This window comes from Rattus norvegicus, chromosome 1, assembly GCF_036323735.1.
Source record: "Rattus norvegicus strain BN/NHsdMcwi chromosome 1, GRCr8, whole genome shotgun sequence".
Lineage (NCBI taxonomy): Eukaryota > Metazoa > Chordata > Mammalia > Rodentia > Muridae > Rattus > Rattus norvegicus.
The window spans coordinates 44,010,088-44,027,719 of record NC_086019.1 but is presented as its reverse complement, the minus strand read 5'-3'; the positions used below and the strand labels follow the sequence as shown (position 1 = coordinate 44,027,719).

The window sequence follows — 17,632 nt, the reverse complement described above, 5'->3', positions numbered from 1 at the left end:
AAATGACATCAGACATGTTTCCATGATGTGGGAAAGAAAGAGGACAATCTCAGGCATGGGTTCCCAATTTCACCTTATTTGAAGGAGGCTCTTCTGGTATTCACCACTGAACGTACAGGCTAGCTGGCCTGTGGGCTTTTGAGGTGTCCTGTTTCCACCCACCTCACTGTGGGAGCACTCTGACTAGAGATGGCTGCTGTCATGTCTGGCTTTATGTGGTCCCTAGGGATCTGAATTAGGGTTACCACTAGATCCCTGTAGCCGCCGAGCCACCTCCTCATCCCTGAAAATGGCCGTGTTTTATGCTCTTCCTACTTTATTGTTTGGCTCTTTCTAGAACTCTGGGTCAGAAATAAATTTCTCAACATTTGTAGATGCTTGTTTCCATGCTCACTTGAGAAATCCAAAAATCCTTCTAATTCCCAGAGGTCCCCAGGGGTTTGAAATATCACAATTGCATGTCTTAAAGATAAAAATAGGAGAGTCTATTTTTATCCCCTGTACTGAGAACTCAGTAGGCTCTTCTGGTTGGATTTCTATCTTTTCATTTTGAAAATTTTTCAAATAATTTGTTTAATTCTTTTTATTTCTTCCCTTCATCTGCCTGCCCTTGTGAAACTCCCTTCAGTGAGATACTTCACATCTTGTCCACTGCTCCTGATTACTTTTTTCAGGAGATCTTTTTCTTTCTGTCTCTTTTGGTAACACCTTGTCCTTTTCTTTAACCAAATGCTTTCTTTTCTGTAATATACATGGATATATTGACAGTTTGGTAGTTGTAAGGTTTTGTTTGGTTGGGTTTTTTGTTTTTTGTCTTGTTTTTACATAATGTGTTTCCCTCTGGTTCCTTTAATTCTTTGCTGAATCATCTCTGTTGGTCATGTTGGATATTCTTGACTTCATAGTCATTTTCTGTTGTCTGAATATCTGGGCTGGGGGATTAAATAGTTAAGAGGGAAACCTGAAGTAAGGATGAAACTTGACAATTTTGAGGGGATACTGGTTCATTGGGCCATTTGTTGGACAGGTGCTGTTAAGCTTTTTCAGTTGGTCTTATGAACCTCAGTCTCTTTCTGGACAGTAGAGGAGAGACCAAAGCCTTTCCTGAAGCAGAGGAGATTTGGGGGCCTTGTGGACAATGCTTTGTGATTTCTACACCCCACTTTCTTTCTTTCCTTTCCTTTCTCTCTTCCTCCTTTCCTCTCTTGTTGTTTTCTTCTTTATTGCTCCATCCCTCCTCCCCTTCTACCCTGCCTCCTTCCCTGCCCCATCCTCCCTCCTTCCCTCTTGTTCCCCCCTCAGGGTATCGCTAGCAGTTGAGCTGCCTCCAGGATTATAGGCATGGACCACCTCCTCCAACTTTCCCCTTTCAACCCAACACTGAAGCCTACTGCTGTATCTGTCACCCCTTAGTCTAAAAAGCCCCCTTTCCTTCTCCAGATAGTAAATAAACGTTGAGTCTTCCAACTGTGAAGGAAAGGCAATGTGGCATGGAGCAGGGAAGGGGTTTTATTCTCTCAGCAAATTTTCATCAGTTCTCTGTCTCTGTCTTCCCAGCTACCGAGACCCCAGTGCTCTAAACTGGGTGGTACAGTTCTTCCACTAGGTTAGAATTCAGCTTTCTCAGCATTAGTAAAATTTTGTAGATTTATCTGAATTCTAACTTTGAAAATTTGTTGGTATTATTGTCTTCCCTCTTCCCTTGCCCCAGCAGATTTATGGAGGAAAGCACTCCAAACAAAGCAAATACTTGATATTGTTTCAGAGAGGTTTCAGGATAGGCAAAAGGGGGCATGTATTTCTTCTGCCATCTGGAGTCCAGACTCCTCTCATTGTCAAGGGCAACCGGGTTGTAGGTCTTCCAAAAGCCCACTTAGACCAGGGTCTGTTGGTCTGGTACACCCTCCTCTATTGGAGACGAGTTGCATATGAATTTTAGTACCTAATTCTATTGTGATTTGGCTTATTTTCTACTGGCATCTTGACAAGAGTGTCAGCTCCTTGAAGTATAGGGCAAGGTCTCCTCTTCCTAGAGACCTCACTCTGGGCAGACAAGCCTCAGCCAGTTTAACCCTTGCTAATTGACTTTGCCACTTTGCAGTGAGGAACAACCATTGGTTGGCAGACTTTCCTCACACTTACCCGTTGCCTCACTGGGCACAATGTCCAGCAATGCTCTATTGCTTTTTGGGAAGCTCTATGGTCCCCTAGACATCTCAGGGACACACCTCATTCACAGTCTATCCCACATGCTGCTTCTAATGTAGGGTGATTTATTACACATCTCCTTGTTTAAAGAGACCTTTCTTCTCCCAGCTTCTACCCTCATTCTGCCCTACCACCTTGTCTAATAAAGCTGAGGTATAGTATAGTAAAGGACCTGCTTTTTTTCCAGTAGTATGTGTTGATGCTTTTTGTGTTTTCTTTTTAAGTTAGTCTCTTCTTATGTATTTAAAAATAATTTTTGAAAGTAGAAGTAAAATTAAAAGTCAAAATGCTCTGTGGAACCGAGTTGCTCTTCAGAATCTGAACGAAATGTTGTGACTCTCACCTAGGCCATACAACAGGCGGAAGAGGGACTGAGGGAGCTCGATGGTGGAATCTCTGAGTTGAAACAGCGGGGTGACAAGTTGCAAGTGGATCAATCCGCTCTGCAAGAACTCTCCAAGCTCCAGGTACCATCTCCAGTGAGGCCGCTTAGCCTCAGTGGCCCATCTTAACTAAAAATCAAGAAAACGTTTCCACCAGCCTCTTGGAAATTTGTTTGAACAAATGTCACATCATTTAGGTCTCGACTTTTATTTAGAAGTAACAAAATTTTTCTTTTGGCCTTTTTTAATACACTCAAATGATTTATATTCTCATGCAGTTAGCATCCACGTGTTCTTATGGAGAGATATCTAAACATCATTCTATAGTTCAGGGGTAGGATTTATTTATTTACTCCTGCTCTTTAAAATATAATTGTCCTTATGACCCCTACCTAGTAAAATTGAAGGTGAAAGGATTTTCATCTAATATTGTAATATATTTCTAGGAATGGTTTAACAGAATAAATATTCAAGGTAAGACTTTTTAGAACATGGGTTTCAAAATGAAAGTTTATCTGCCATGCATGCTGGAATGTAATACAAATGTTCAATTCCAAAGCAGCAACAAAACTCACGTTTGGGATGCACGCAGACTTTTCCATTACTTTTCAGGGAGAAAGAAAGAGAGAGAGAGAGAGAGAGAGAGAGAGAGAGAGAGAGAGAGAGAGAGAGAGAGAAAGCAAGCACTTAGCATTAATTCTGATACCTTGGCAGAACTACTACATGGGGTAAAAGGACAGAACTGAAATACCTTCCCAAACCTGTGAAGTTTAACACATTATAGAAAGCAGGCTGTATTTTTAAACTATGTGCACCTGGGTATCACTGCACATGGCTGTTTAGTTTTGGTCTCTGGGCTTTACTGCAGAACACTTGGGAATGGTGGTGAATCAAACACTAACTCCCAAGTCGTTCTTCTGAGAAAATAAAAAGGCTCTTACAAACAAGAAGTCACTCTCGGTTTGATAGTCTCAGGCCCTTGGCTAACATTTTGAAATGTCACAGTACGAACCTCCCCTGCCCTCTTGCCCTTCCTTTAGATCATTTTCCCACAGTGCTTCAGCGTCAGGTGTAAGAGAAAAAACGTCATAGCCGTAAATAAGCATTTGAGTTGAACTTTTCCAGATTGAACAGTTTTGGCTGCCCCACCTCGGTATGATGTACTAATCAGATCCGTATGCCTCCAGTAAATTTTGTTTGCCGTCTCACCGTCTCCTAAAACGTCTTTCCAGATTAAACAGTTGTTTACTTCACTACGTTTGACGGAATCAGTTGCTTTAAGTCTGAAGGTTTTGCTCTTCCTGTTAATGCCCCTCCGTTTCTTTCTTTCTTTTTTTTTTTTTTGTTCTTTGTTTAAAGGGCGGTCTGAGATCTGATACTATTTAGCTGACAGAAATGTGAGAGATATTCTGTTCGTTTATTATAAATGTTAAGCTAATGATAACTATGAGAATCAGGTTTTCTCTCTGTGACATCTCTCCTCATCTTGGGTTCTGCAACTTAACCTTACATCACGTCATGAATGATCAACACAAGAGAAGACAGGATGTTTCCTCCTAAGTCATCTCTAGGAAATGCTTTGTTTTAGATCGTCTGGCATCTTATTTAACTTTTATGTGTTGGGTATTTAGGTTATGTATATGTCTGGGTACCATGTGTGTGCTTGGTACCACAGAAGTCAGAAGAGAGTGTTAGATTGCCTCAGAGTTACAGCTGGTTGTGAGCTGCCATGTGGATGTTGGAGCCTCTGGTAGAGCATCCAGTGCTGTTAGCAGCTGAGATCCCCACTCTCTCTTTCTGTAGGTCTGTCTCTGTCTCTGTCTCTCTCTCTGTCTCTGTCTCTCTGTCTCCCTATCTCCCCATCTCTCTCAGTCTCTCTGTCTCTCTTTCTCTCTCCATTGCTTAGAATCTTGAAACATTAAGCTCTGGGAATGTGCTAGTGATCAAAACCAAGGCCTTACGCATGCCAAGCAAGTGCTAGACTAGTGAGCTACATCCTCAGCCTTATATTTTTACTCTTTAATAAATATAAATTGTATCTAATATTGGTATAAGACCTAATTTTACTTTTCTCCAAATGGTTCTTTTCATATCATGTTATTTCCTTTACCCTTCTATATAGATACCCCATTATTAAATCTTTGTGAATTTAGTTTTTCCTTAGTTCTTCTATGATTTATGACTTCTATATTAAGAGAACAATCAAGTTTAAAACAAAAGGGAATATCTAAGATTGTCAAGCAAGATGGACAAGAGAGCTTGAACTAAACGAGGATCAAACCACAGGAAAGCCTTGAGCTCATGCATATATACCACAAGATGCATAGAGAGGTGTCCAGGGTGTCTCTTTCCCTTTTTGAGATATTTCTCAGGGAGGCTCATAAGAAAGACAGGCAGCTTGTTTCCATGCAGAGACTCCCCGGAAGATCCATTTGTGGAGAGGCGTGACCTTGGTGGGATATTGGGCAGGTGATGGACTCAGTATTGCAACTTTGTGGTTAAGACTAGTGTTGGTGCCTCTGCCTTAGGACATGTATGATGAGCTACTGGTGACCATCAGCTCCCGGAGGAGCAACCTCAACCAGAACCTTGCACTCAAGAGTCAGTATGACAAGGCTCTGCAAGATCTGGTAGACCTGCTGGACACTGGGCAGGAGAAGATGGCAGGGGACCAGAAGATCATTGTATCCTCCAAAGAAGAAGTCCAGCAACTGCTCAGCAAGCACAAGGTGAGAAGAGTCCAGGAAATAGCATATTCACAAACCTTTATGTAGAGGATTTGGCATCTCAATCTGAATATGCCTGGTTTTTATGAGCTATACCTGTGTAATTATACTTCTAAGTGGTCTACAGACATTTGTTCATATCCCCTAGCATCTGGAGTAAAGAGAAATGGTAAAGGGTATTTTTATAATGTTTTAAATTACAAAAGAGTAATTCCATCAGTAATTTTACTTATCAGTTCTCCATGAATATTAACCCCACTCTCACTGTGCATGAACTTTAATCAAGGAGAAACCCAAAGTCTTTCCTTACAGGAATTCAGATTCTTTTTCTTTTTCTTCTTTTCTTTTCTGTTTTTTTTTTTTTTTTAAAGGACAGGGTCTCTCATGTAGCTCATGCTGGCCTCAAACACACTGTATAGCTGGAGGTGACCTTGAACTTCTGACCCTCCTGCCTTCACCTCCTGAGATCTGGAATTAAAGGTATATGCAACTAAGCTGAAGTTAATGTGGTCTGGGGAACGGACCCCAGGACATTGTGCATGTGAAATGTAAAAGCCCCACCAAGGGATCCTTTCCCGAGCTACATTCTTAACTCAGTTTTCCCCTATGTATTTGTTAAGGCCTCTCAACCACCTAGTGCTCAGTGTTCTCTCCCTCCCCATCACTGTCCTGGCATAGACTCCTCACTCCACTCGGGGATGCCCGCTGCACTTTGGTGTCTGTGACTTGCGTCATTCGGATCTCCTGGCCCTTAAGCACATTCTCCTGTAGTTGCTGTTGGCCTCAGAGATTTTCCTGGGCATAATAAGAACTTTTACCACACAATCTGGCTTGGGAACCCCGAGATTCATCAGTATGTTTCCAAATAACACTCAGGTTCATAACTCCTTAGTGAATAAATACATGTTTAACACACACACACACACACACACACACACACACACACACTCCTCATATAACACATTTTTAGCAATGACGATGGCAAAGTTTACCAGGCCACAAACTCAAACTCCCAGGCTCTGGGAATTCCCAGAAGAAAAACAAAATCTCGTCGAGTTTTAAAAGATGAACATTCTACTGTTGCGTGGCTCTCCGGTGGGCTGTTATTTTCGAATGGTGGGGGTGGGAGGCTATACTATTCTGCTATTTTTCCCCCCAGAGGTTTTCTGTCTAAAGAGTTGTATGATTTATTAAAGCCTTATCATCTGGCAATGAAAACATTGCTTTAAAGCTCACAGCTGTTTTTTCTCAAATCTGACCATAGCAATAAAAGATCACTCTGAATTATTCCAGAAGGGAGACTAGGGTCAAGGAGCAATAGAATAACAGAGAAAAGATGCTCAGTTAGGAAAAAGTTCTAAGGGAGTAGGACCCAGCTGCCACTTCGGCTGCACAGGGGACCCTTTGGTCATGGGAAATACTGCCAAGGCCAGAGGGGGAGGTAAGCTTGCGATGAACGCAGGCTTGACTCTCAGCGCATGTTTGGCTTGCCAGGTCTTTTCCAGCTATACAGTCATTTTGTCAACAGATGATTGGTTAAAAATGATTCTAAGCTTGGCTTGATGTTACAGGTTTGTACTGTAATCCCAGCTACTTGGGAGGTGGAAGTAGGAGCGATTTCAAGTTCAAGGCCTACCTAGGTTAAAGAGCAGGAGTGAATACATGGGGTTTTATCTGAGAATAAACAGTAAAACAACAAAGGCTGCTGGTATACCTCCTGGGTAGAGTGGTTGCCTAATGTTCTTGGGCGCTGGTCTCAATTCCTGGTACACCAAAACAGTTATGATGTTGGTGATGATGACCAACCTACTCTCTGCTGTCCAGCCTGTGTTTTGTGGGAGACCTCTACAGCTTTGGTGGGGAGCAACATTATAGTCATATGATAGGAATGAAAACCTCAGCTCTTCCCTACTTAATTGGGTGACCTTATGCTAGCTACATAGACTGGATGGCTCTATGTTCTCATTTGTAAAATGACAGATCAAAGTATTTCACAGACCTTGAGAATTGTCATAAGGGTGACATGAATTGGGTAAAGAGTTTATAATAATAAGAGCTCAGTGTCAGCTGTTATCATCAGCTTCTAAGTCCTTCAGTTCCATCCATAGTCCTGGGTTTAAGAACTGGGGTAGAGAGCCGGAGAGATGGCTCAGCAGTTAAGAGCACTAGCTGCTGTTCCAGAGGTCCTGAGTTCAATTTCCAGCAACCACATGGTGGCTCACAACCATCTGTAATGAGATCTGATGCCCTCTGCTGGTGTGTCTGAAGACAGCGACAGTGTACTCATATGCAATAAACAAACAAACAAACAAGCAAATGAATAACTAAGAACTGGGGTAGAATGAAGCTTATATCCATCTTCTAGAATCTATTTATATAAATGTTAGTATCTAAAATGTATGAGTTTATGCAGTGGTTACAATTCCATTGCAAGGAAGTAAAACACAAGGGAAATTTAAAATCATTGTAAACAAATTGTGATTGCCTAGCCATGTTTGGTAATCTGTCATAAGCAAGGCAAAGAAATAGTCTGTAAGTTGGAAAGAGTAGGTCATAAGCCCTGGCATGGAAGGAAAAGGAATCGTCTCAAGGAAAACAGAGGGTACGTAGATCTGAAGATGAGGGTAAGGGATCTAATATATCCTAGGGACATGGGAGGCCAGTGGTGTGGCAGGGATGGTTGGTGACTGTGTCACTGATGTTAGCATCCCTAGGATATCAGCAGGGAACGCTCCTTTATCAACTCATCACAGATGAAAGGGTTTGTCGTGGAGACTTGTGTCTATAGCACAGTGAAGAGCCATCTGTACTTGAGTGGGGTCAAGAGGGAAGGCCAGTTAGGAGCTCAGAGCCTAGACTTTGCAGGAATGCCCTGTAGGAAGCACACATTGCTGGTTAAGATGGTGGTTCAGCAGTGTGAGGTAGTTCAGCCATGTGAGCCAGGTGGGGGGAGGCGACAAAATGATAATGCCCTTTGTGTTAACTGTGTTCCATCAGCTTCTGCTGTTGAAAGAGTTCTTATCTAGTGCTAATGTCCAAACGAACTGCTACTGATCTCCTTCTGCCCCACAAAACTTGCAGGAATACTTCCAGGGCCTGGAATCGCATTTGATTTTGACTGAAACACTCTTCAGAAAGATTGTTGACTTTGCAGCTATGAAGGAAACTCAGCTGCACTCGGACCGTATGGCTCAAGCTTCTGCTGTGTTGAAGCAGGCTCACAAGAGAGGGGTGGAGCTTGAGTACATCTTAGAGGTAAGACCGCCCAAGTCAGTAACTTTCTGACTGTAAAATGGAGCTACCGGGCTCCCTCATTTGAATTCTATCTCCCTACTATCTTGGGTGGTGGGTTTCCCTTTATAAGTTATGTGATACATTGTATTGTGAGCCAGCTGGATGAATCCCAACCCTAGAGAGTATGTGTGAAGATGCTCGCAGACTTGAGCTTCAAGCCAAAAAACTAATTAGGAGCATGAACTATGAGAACTACATATCCCTGGCTCTATCCATGCAGTTATTCTTGTGATAAGAACTATCACTGGAATCTTGAAGCCAGAGGACAGCCTGGGAACAAACTTTTATGGTCTATGAAGATTCATTTGTTATAAATAACTACCCAGGGGGCTGGAGAGATGGCTCATCAGGTAAGAGGAGAGGACTTATTGTTCTTATAGAGAACATGAATTTGGTTTCCAGTGACCACGCTGGGAGGCCCATGACTCTCTGTGGACCCCTGTACCCATGTAAGTGTATGCATACATACACAAGCCATCAAAAATTAAAACATGAAACAGTAGCATCCCAGAAGCTCTGAAACAAAATAACGGAATAAAGGTTCAAGATCCCAGCTGCCCTAAGCAGTGTTCTTAGTCCCATTTAGGAATTTGTTCTCCTGCCCAAAAAATTACCATTCCTTCAGTCTGTTCCCTTGCACCCGCCTACTGGTAAGTGAAGCAATCAAGTATTTATTCATTCAACATTTATCAAGTTGCCACCAGATTCCCAGGCAAGGCAAATGTAAACACGTTCCCAGGACTGCCCTCAGTGAGACCGTGGTCTTGTGAGGAACAAGAACACAGACTTCAGAAGGCAGAATGATGTCTCTACAGGGAACCAGACAGCCCTTTAAATACCAGACCTTATAGAGAATCCGAAAAAAGGATGCCAAAAGGATGCCATTTATCAACAGGGCCCAGGCTCTGGAAGGAGAGTTGGCCCCTGGGCCAAATGTAGTCTCTTTTATGTAAAGGCTATTTGGGTATAATAGTTTTATCGATCTGCTTGTTAATTTCCATGTGCCTTCATCCAGTGGGCAGACGAGACCAGTCGCAGTAGATACTAAATAATCCACAAGGCTGAAAACATTTACTATGTGGTTTGCTGTAAAAGGAGTCTGCAAGCTAATGCCCTAGATTCAGAGCACAAATATATGACCCTGAACGCCAAATAGGTAGCCCATAGAGCCTAATTAGCCACAGAGCCTTGTGTAAATTGATGGTAGATTGGTCCTTTGGTTAATAATTAGCTCAGTTGCCCTAAACTGGCCCAGTTCCTTTAATCTTCCCATTTTCCTTAAAAGCTTTAGGAGTTATGTTATATCTCCTTTTCCTTTTTTTAAATTTAATTTTGTTTTAGTTCTTGAGAATTTTAGACACAAATACTATATTTATATCATTTCTGTCCCTTGAACACCTCCTCCCCAGATGAACGCCAGCTAAACAGTCCTGACGTTACTTGAGGCAGATTACCTCGCAGTTACTAATTTTGCAGACATGGGGGAATGCTATTCCTTTTGTATGTTGGTTGCTTGGGTTGTTTTCTTTTTCTGAGGACCATTGTTGCTAATAGCCCAGGCTGTCCTCGAACTTGTGATCTTCTAGCCAGCCTCCTTAGTGCTGGGATTCCATTAATCACTGTTGTGTTTGTAGATGTGGTCCCATCTGGATGAGAATCTCCAGGAGCTCAGCAGACAGCTGGAGGTGATAGAAAACAGCATCCCAAGTGTGGGCCTGGTAGAGGAGAGCGAGGACAGACTTGTGGAAAGGACAAGTCTCTACCAGGTCTGGACTCCAAGGGTGTCTGGGGGACACCGTTAATGGCATTTCCTTTAGAAGCTTGCCAATAACTTTTAACAGAATTTAAACAAGTTTGTGATAAACTACATCCAACCCTTTGCTTTTCTTTAAATTTACTAAAATTCATTGGCACACATAGACCATGTCTGTCTTGTTCATAGTATGTATATATTTTATTACTGTTTGATGGTTTCATATATTATACAATGAGTTTTAGCCCCAGCCCCACTTGCCCTCTCTTATCTCCTTCCATTTAAGGCTAAAACCTTGTTACTCACAAGGGTTCCTCTATTTTCATGCTTTTTGTGTGTGCGTATAACACACTGGGTTTGATTAGAGTTTCTTATTTAAAAAAGTCTTTCTTGGTCTATACACAACCACTGAGTAGCAGGGGTAGAGGCTTTCTAGACAAGCATGTCACTATGAGGTAGGTTCTTAGCTCTGTGAAATAGATAATAGACAGACAGATAGATGATAGATTATAGATAACAAATGATAGGTACATAGATAGATGATATATAGATGAGAGATATAGATGCTAGATATATGATAGAGATAGATAGAGATGATAGATTATAGATAGAATGATGGATAGATAGATCGATTGATAGACGACAGTAGATAAAGATAATAGATTGATAAATATGATAGACAGATCGACCGACCAACAAATAGATGATAGATAGGTGATAGAGTTAGAGCATAGATGATAGATAGATAGATAGATAGATAGATAGATAGATAGATAGATAGACAGACAGACTGACAGGTGATATATAGATGATAGAAAGATAAAATTTAGGTGGTAGAGATAGATGGTAGATAAGCCATAGATGACAGACATCCATGATAGGTTAAGAAAGATGATAAATAGGGAGACAGATAACAGAAAATGGATGATAGACAATAGATTATCAATAGATGACAGATAGATGGCACTTTGGAATAGTGATCTCATTCGAAAACCTTTCAAGGCATTTTCACCAAACTTCTACCAACCATTTTTTGTACTTTCGATTGATGTCACTGTTTTAGAGATATTTCAGCTTGACAGCTACGAACACATCCAAAGTTCCTAACAAAGCCAAAAGAGAACATCTATATGTTGATAGGTACACTCTCAGGTTCTCGGAGCTGCAGAGTGAGGATCGTTTATGTTTGGGAACAGACAATGCCAACAGTATAGATGTCAGAAGTATTATAATGCTCAGTGGCAAATGCTGCACTAAGTCAAACTCTTAACCCAGTGTCATCGATTGTTTTAGCATTTAAAATCCAGCCTTAACGAATACCAGCCCAAACTGTATCAAGTGCTAGATGATGGGAAGCGGCTTATGATGTCTATCAGCTGTTCAGAGCTTGAAAGTCAGCTAAATCAGCTGGGAGAGCGCTGGCTCGGTAATACAAACAAAGTATCCAAGGAACTGCACAGACTGGAGACCATACTGAAACACTGGACCAGGTAATGGGATGAGTGTTTGGTAGGGGTTTTGATAAGTTCTGTGGTGTATTACTAACACTAGTAGATACTGGGCTTGGAAAAGAGCTGTGTATTTAGACAGAGGCATAGTTTAGAGAACAAAGACAACCAGAGGATCCCAGTGAGATTCTTGCTAAAGCTGGCAAGGAGAACAGTGCCCAATGCAGATGACACTGTGCTTCCCCCACCCCCACCCCCCATTCCTTGTCTAGGTGCTGCAAAGCCTTAGAGACAGGGGAAATGCTGAGTAAGGCATTCCTTCTCAAGGGCCATGGGGGATATGTTAGGTTCTCATTGCTGTGAGTGACAGGTGGAACAAACAACTTATCAGAAGGAATCTGGTTCACTTGGTTCACTTTTCAGAGGTTTCAGACCAAGGTAAGCCCAATCTATTATTGTTTTAGGTCCTGGAGCAGAATAGTGTAGTGGCAAAAACAGATGACAGAAGTGACAGCTCACCTTCTAGCTGCCAGGAACATTGTGTGTGTGTGCCTGTGTGTATGTATGTGGTGTGCATGATATATGTGTGTGTGTGCATGATGTATGTGTGTGTGCACATGTGTGAACATGTCAGAGACATAGCACGCTTAAAGGATAGCTCCGTATGACTTCCTTCCTCTTGCTAGTATCCACTCTAATTCTTATAGATTTCTAATACTTTCCCACATAGTGCCACCAACTGGGGACCAAGCCTTTAACACATATCCCTGGAGCAATATCTTACACTGAAATCCTAATGGAAGTATTCAAGGGAGGCAGTTATTAGAATTTTATTGAATGAAGCACTGTTTATTTCAAACTCCATTATTTTCAAACTTGATCCAATACTTCTTAACAGCATCAATGCAAGGAGAGAGAGAGAGAGAGAGAGAGAGAGAGAGAGAGAGAGAGAGAGAGTCTTCGTTTTCAGCTTAGCTATAGGGGTGCTAAATCCAGAACTGACTTAAGCTATAAATATTAAAAGAAAAGCAAAGGCATCAACCTTATACACTTTTTCCCCAAGCCTTTTGGGGTTCTTGTTCTAACTGGCAACAGACAGCAGAGATGGACTATTTCACTAATCGACTCTTTAATGTGCTTAAAGGTATCAAAGTGAAGCTGCCGATCTGATTCACTGGCTAGAGTCTGCAAAGGACAAGCTGGCATTTTGGACTCAGCAGTCTGTGACGGTCCCACAAGAACTGGAAATGGTCCGGGATCATCTCAATGCTTTCCTGGTAAGTCGGAGGCACTAAGGCATTTGGATCTCATTTTGCTTCTCCGGCCAGACTCATGGATCAGTGTAAAGGAAGCCAGCTATCAGCAAACACAGGAAAGAAGCTACCCTGCCATTGGTGGGTCTGAGGCTGACTTTGTATCTGGTATTAACGCAAACGAGTAGGCCCCAGGTTGCCTTTCAGGTGATGGGTTAACTCGAATGTAAAGGGGTGGTGCCTTTGACTGTCCCCAGAGAGCTCCACATGACAGAGCCTTCAATATGTGGAAGTGATTGCACTGAACTCTAGATTGGTCTCTGTCCTTAAAGGAAAAGCTCCAGCTATTCAGCGCTAAACTGAACATTGCGACTTTCTTTTTTTAAAGGAGTTCTCTAAAGAAGTAGATGCCAAATCTTCCCTCAAGTCTTCGGTCACAAGCACAGGAAATCAGCTTCTTCGATTAAAGAAAGTGGACACAGCTGCCCTGCGTGCTGAGCTGTCCTGCATGGACAGCCAGTGGACTGACCTACTGGCAGGCATTCCTGCCGTGCAGGAGAAGCTCCATCAGGTACCGAGAGAGGGCTGGCTCATTTGTAAAAGTTGATTTCCAGCATAGAAATCTAAACCATGTCTAGAGTTCCTAGAACTCTAGAACAGTTTAATCTTTTTGTCTCTTCAACATTCATCACTGTGAACCAGGTATGATAGGTGTTTTAAATGCACGTGCCATTTCTCTTCAATAGCTGTACATTTGTAGGAGAGGGGAGCAAGCCCGTCTTTCTCTCCTTTTAGAGCCTAATAGAATTAGGTCCTATATATTTAACTTTATGTACATTTGGAGACAGAGTCTCAATCTTGTAGCTCCTGGTAGTCTTGAGTTTGTGGTGATCCTCCTGCCTCAGCTTTTGAAAGGGCTGGGGCTATAGGCACGACCTGCCACATACCAGGCAATTTATATTTATATGTATTTAAATGATTGCTTTGTTTCTGAGAATCATTGTAATCATGACGAGCATAATTGCTTGACATATGAAGTCAAATTCAGAATTCTGAGTATATCTTAAATACTTGGGAAATTAGCTTTCAGGGATAAAGTCAGAGCACCAGAGAGCAGAGCAAATGATAGCTTGCCTGCTGTGTGGTGCTTTCTTTTCATTTATCTGTTAGCATTCCCGAGTCACAATGCACAGAGATTTTACAAGATAATTAACAAAATACATCTGCTGAGTGTTTTGTAGTTAAATTCCCCCCCTCCAAACTCATAAAACTAGCTGTAAGTAAGAATATGTTTTCTTGCTAGTGTTTTGATTAATGAGGTAATATTTATGCAGTGTTTATGGTATGAGATACCAAGGGAGCATCAGGTCACAGTATTACTATGTTTTCCTGAGATTTCAAGCTTCAGAAATCTGAAAAAATAAAAAGCACTGTTATTTCTCTTGGTAGATCAGTAGAAATCTGCATCGGGTTCTTCCGGTAACACAGCTGTTCTCAGTGTAGGTCATGACCTCTTTGGGGGTGCTGGTCAAACAACCCTTTCACAGGGGTCACCTCCATCAGACCCTTGGAAAACACAGATATTTACATTACAGTTCGTAACAGCAGTAAAATTACAGTTATGAAGTAGCAGGGAAAATAGGTCACCACCACATGAGGAACTGTATTAAAGGGTCACAGCCTTAGGAAGGTTGAGGACCACTGTGTTAACAGGAGTCACATCTGGACCTTAATGTTCCGGGCTCATCCTGTCTCCTCTTTCACAGCTCCAGATGGACAAGCTGCCTTCCCGCCATGCCATTTCTGAGGTCATGAGTTGGATCTCCCTCATGGAAAGTGTCATCCTGAAGGATGAAGAGGACATAAGAAATGCCATCGGTTACAAGGCAATCTATGAATACCTGCAGAAATACAAGGTAACGGACACTTTGAGTTTCTCATTTTCATCCACTTCGACTTTTATTTGAAGAAGCTCAGAAACTCAAACCAGGGCTTTGAACGTATAATCCCACACACAGTAAACCAACAGAGACATTCAGGTTAAGAACACAGAAATAGGAAGTACAGATGCAGTGTGCTGGTTATTTTTATCTTGCTGCAACGAAATGTCCCAACTACAGTATCTTAGGAAAGAAAGGGTTTACCCTGGCTAATAATTCCAGTGGAGATACAGTTTGTAATGGAGGGAAGGCCTGCTCAACCTCATTCCATCTGCATGCAGGAAGCAGAGAGATGGAGAGCAGAAAGCCTCATAGCCTGCCCCTGGTTATATACTTCCTCTAGGCCCCCCAGTGAGGCTCCACTTATCCAGAACAGAGGAGCAAGTGCCCAAACACCTGGACCTATGGGGGGCATTACCCACTCAAACTCTGACACATTAAAAAATAATTATTCACCCATTTTACATATCATACATGTGCCATTTATATTATAGCTACTATTTATATTTGTGTAATGTGATTTTTAAAGATTTATTTATTTATTAATAACGCAGCAGTCTGTCTGCACATACACCTGTGTACCAGAAGAGGGCATCAGTACAGATGTTTGTGAGCCACCATGTGGTTGCTGGGAATAGACTCAGACCTTTAGAAGAACAGCCAGTGCTCTTAAACTCTAGTCATGTCTCCAGCCCCTTGTGTAATTTTGTAAACATACATGAATACGTAATCTAGCCCCTAACATGGCAGGTCATGTAAAGAAGCAGAGATTGTGTCATGTCGGTGAAGTCATGGGAACGGTAACAGTCACGGACAGGTCCATAAGGCTCTCCAACTCCTGGAAACATGCTAAGCCTTTGACGCATGGAAGCTTCTCACCTGAGCCTCTTGCCTCTCCTTCAGGGTTTCAAGATAGATCTTAACTGCAAGCAGCTGACGGCGGACTTTGTGAACCAATCGGTGCTCCAGATCAGCAGTCAGGATGTGGAGAGCAAGCGCAGCGACAAGACGGATTTTGCTGAGCAGCTTGGTGCAATGAATAAAAGTTGGCAGCTCTTGCAAGGTCGAGTGGGTGAGAAGGTGAGCTGGGGAGCCTGTTCTGAGCCTGAGGAGGACCCTGAGCAGGCCAAGGCTGGCAGGAAACCATCGCACAAGGGGTGTGGCTAGATGAAGCACGAGGGAGCTTCCCACAGCCCCTGAAAGTGACCTAGCTCCAGACATCTTTAATTCCCTTTTATTCTCTTCTGAAGCCTCCCTTGTCTGTACATTTCATGAGTCTGATTTCTTTTAAAGATGCCTCTTCATTTCTTGTCCTTTAACTTTCTTCTTTACCCATAACAGCCATCATCAGCTTGATATTTAATAAACTCATTTTCTGGAAATACACACACACACACACACACACACACACACACACCAGACTGTATTCTAAGATTTTCATTTACCGTGCAGGGCTTTGCAAGGCCGTATTCATACAAGTATGCAATGCCCTTTGAGGCTAATCCTTCCCACAGCCCTGCTGCTTCCCAAGAACTCTTACCACATAGGAAATTGTAGTGCATAATGATCAGGCTTTCAAGCAAAAACTCTGAATTTTGCATCCTTCTATTTGTTCAGATCCAGATGTTGGAGGGCTTGTTGGAGTCGTGGTCAGAGTACGAGAACAGCATACAGTCTCTGAAAGCTTGGTTTGCAAACCAGGAGAGAAAGCTGGAAGAGCATCATCAAATCGGTGACCAGAATTCTGTTCAGAATGCTCTGAAGGACTGTCAGGTAATGCGCCCATGTGGCACGTGGGAGCTGCCTCACACCCGTTGACCTGTGTGGAGGGGTCACTGGTTCCAAGGGTTCTGAGCTAACTCTTTGTGATAACTGCACCTGCTGATTCATGCCTTTCATGACACGAGCTGACCAGGTAGTTTTGACATTGTTCTTTGTTTGACTTTGAAGTTGAGTCTTACTATATAGCCAGTGCTGATTTTAAACCCGGAGCCCTCCAGCCTCAGTCTTCTTAGTACTAAGAGTACAATTATGTACCATAATGCCTTGTTGGGCTTTTTGGTTGGTTGTTTGGGTTTTTTCTCTCCCAATTCTATGAAGTCTTCATCCTGTTTTTAAAGTTTTGAGATTATAGAAAGGATCAGATATACACATAAGTAGGCCAAGATGCTTGAATCCCATATACTGATCATGAGACCTAATATCTACCAATATATTAGATATATTTGGACATTTGCCCAATTTTTTTCCTTTAAGATGTCAATATGGGGACTGAGGACATAGCTCCCAGGGTAAAGTGCTTGCCATGTGAATGTGAGGATCCAGATGGATTTCCCAGAACCCATGTCAAATCAGGTTGGGTGTGATGGCTTATCTGTAATGCTAGCCCTCAGAAGATGGAGTCAGGGGTCTCTGGAGCAAGCTGCTTTGCTACAGTAGCTGAATCCACAGTCTCTGGGTTCCTGTGGGGGACCTTACTCAGTATATAAGATAGAGGAAAATCAAGAAGAAACTGGACATTAACTTCCAACCCTCAAACACATGCATAAGCACATACCCCTGTAACCACACACTCAATGTACACACACATGCAACCACCTCGCACACACCAGATGTCAGTGAACTCC

General features: G+C 42.3%; 1 protein-coding gene across 32 annotated transcripts in view; it reads left to right on the top strand.

Annotated features, from left to right (window-relative positions):
* The window catches only part of Syne1 (spectrin repeat containing nuclear envelope protein 1), a 471,163-nt gene that overhangs the window by 361,083 nt on the left and 92,448 nt on the right, over positions 1 to 17,632 (top strand). For all 32 annotated transcript variants that reach the window (XM_063270573.1, XM_063270583.1, XM_063270581.1 and 29 more), the window contains 10 exons: positions 2,556 to 2,675; positions 5,120 to 5,320; positions 8,399 to 8,572; positions 10,246 to 10,377; positions 11,658 to 11,854; positions 12,957 to 13,089; positions 13,454 to 13,636; positions 14,832 to 14,981; positions 15,909 to 16,085; positions 16,623 to 16,778. In XM_063270573.1, the coding sequence (XP_063126643.1) occupies positions 2,556 to 2,675; positions 5,120 to 5,320; positions 8,399 to 8,572; positions 10,246 to 10,377; positions 11,658 to 11,854; positions 12,957 to 13,089; positions 13,454 to 13,636; positions 14,832 to 14,981; positions 15,909 to 16,085; positions 16,623 to 16,778 (1,623 nt within the window). The remainder of the gene's footprint in view (positions 1 to 2,555; positions 2,676 to 5,119; positions 5,321 to 8,398; positions 8,573 to 10,245; positions 10,378 to 11,657; positions 11,855 to 12,956; positions 13,090 to 13,453; positions 13,637 to 14,831; positions 14,982 to 15,908; positions 16,086 to 16,622; positions 16,779 to 17,632) is intronic.